Consider the following 1930-nt stretch of genomic DNA (forward strand, 5'->3'; position numbering starts at 1 on the left):
GCTTCAAGCTTAATTTTCAATTGAGCGGTACCCTGCTCTAAGCTGGTCTCACGACCAAATGTGGGAGATGATGGAGGCTTGTGTGATCATGCACAACATGATCATCGAGGATGACCGCAAGAATCATGCCAGGACACATGTTGGTCCCTATGAGTGTCAGAGCTCTTTTTGCGGAGGTTGATCATGAGTTGCTTGCAATTTTTGCTGATTTTCCCATGCACACAGATATCCGTGACAACAATGTTCACGATCAATTTCAGGCTGATCTCGTTGAGCATATGTGGAGGATCAAAGGATTATCAGCAAATGCCACGACACCTTGATCTAGCCTTATTTATTGCATTTGTTTAGTTGTTTTATTACTTGTTGTATTTTAATTTGAAAACAATCTTCGCAAACATATTTATTTATATGCTATATTTAATAAATTGGGAGCACCGTTTAGGGGATGTGACTAGGAGCGACGTCCCCCAAACGCGGTACGAATAAAACACGTTTCTCAAATGCTCGATCCGACCGTTGCTTAGGGAACGCAGCTCCTAAGCTGAAGATGCTCTAAATTTTCTAGCGTTCTTCCGAGTTCGGAATGGATTTTCACCTGAAATGCTACAAGTAGATTTTTTACCCTGACCTCTGTTCAGCCTCACATGGGAAAAGGTCTTTTGATGATGGTTAGGTTGATCTCAAACTTTACAGCTTGCCGACCCCCTCCTGGCTACAACCAACGAACCAACATTTTCACCCTCGGAACCCTTCATTAAATACAACACGCTCGAACCCCACAAAATCACTCCAAGCCTCACTCTGTCACCCACTCTCACTCGTAGTGTAGCTGAAGAGTTTACGAGCAAGCAGCCAAGAGAAGCACTGGGAATGGCGACGGCGGCGGCCCTCGTGGCCACCAGCCTCCTGGCCACGCTCCTCCTCCTCCTGGCTGGCGGCGCGTCGGCGGCGACGCTGGCGCTGTACAACAAGTGCGGCGAGACGGTGTGGCCAGGCATCCAGCCGGGCGCCGGCAAGGAGATCCTGGCCCGCGGCGGCTTCCAACTCGCCCCGAACCGCGCCACCTCGATCCGGCTCCCCACGGGGTGGTCGGGCCGCGTGTGGGGGCGGCAGGGCTGCCGCTTCGACGCCGCAGGCCGCGGCAAGTGCGCGACGGGCGACTGCGGCGGCGCGCTGTACTGCAACGGGGCCGGGGGCACCCCGCCGGCCACGCTGGCGGAGATCACTCTCGCCGCGACCCCCACGGCGCTCGACTTCTACGACGTGAGCCTGGTGGACGGCTACAACGTGGCCATCGCCATGGCGCCGTACCACGGCTCCGGCGCCAACTGCCGCGCCGCCGGCTGCGTCAGCGACCTCAACAGCGTCTGCCCGGCCGGCCTCGCCGTCCGCGGCGGCGGCAAGGTGGTGGGGTGCCGCAGCGCGTGCGCGGCGTACGGCAACGCCGAGTACTGCTGCACGGGGCAGTTCGGCGGGCCGCAGCAGTGCAAGCCGACGAACTACTCCCGGCTGTTCAAGCGGGCCTGCCCCAAGGCCTACTCCTACGCGTACGACGACCCGACGTCCATCCTCACCTGCAGCTCCGGCACCTCCTACGTCGTCACCTTCTGCCCTCACCGCCGCTAGAGCTAGACCGTATCGCCGTCGTTCCAGACATAGAGACGCTGGCGTTGTTGCTGTTTGTTCTTGGTTCTTGCTGTCTCGTGGTACTGTTAGCGTCGGGATAATAACACTAGTAGTAGTGTTAGTAGAAGCGGTGAACTGGTGATTGGTATACTGCTCAGTATGGTATAATGGTAATGTTACATGTTAGAACCATGTTCTTCACTTGAACTAGTATCTCGGTAGAATTCTACTTCAGACCTCCTGTGTGCTTGTAGTCGTTCATTTTTCCTGCATCGATCTGCCTTCGATTTGCTCGTTCAGA

General features: G+C 55.6%; 1 protein-coding gene across 1 annotated transcript; it reads left to right on the forward strand.

The window, feature by feature from the left end:
* Positions 1-873: 873 nt before the first annotated feature.
* LOC124662008 (thaumatin-like protein) lies at positions 874-1629 on the forward strand. The gene has a single exon (XM_047199902.1). It carries the CDS (start codon positions 874-876, stop codon positions 1627-1629), a length of 756 nt encoding a protein of 251 aa, XP_047055858.1.
* Positions 1630-1930: the final 301 nt, after the last annotated feature.

The sequence above is a fragment of the Lolium rigidum genome, chromosome 1 (assembly GCF_022539505.1).
Source record: "Lolium rigidum isolate FL_2022 chromosome 1, APGP_CSIRO_Lrig_0.1, whole genome shotgun sequence".
NCBI classification, from domain to species: Eukaryota; Viridiplantae; Streptophyta; class Magnoliopsida; order Poales; family Poaceae; genus Lolium; species Lolium rigidum.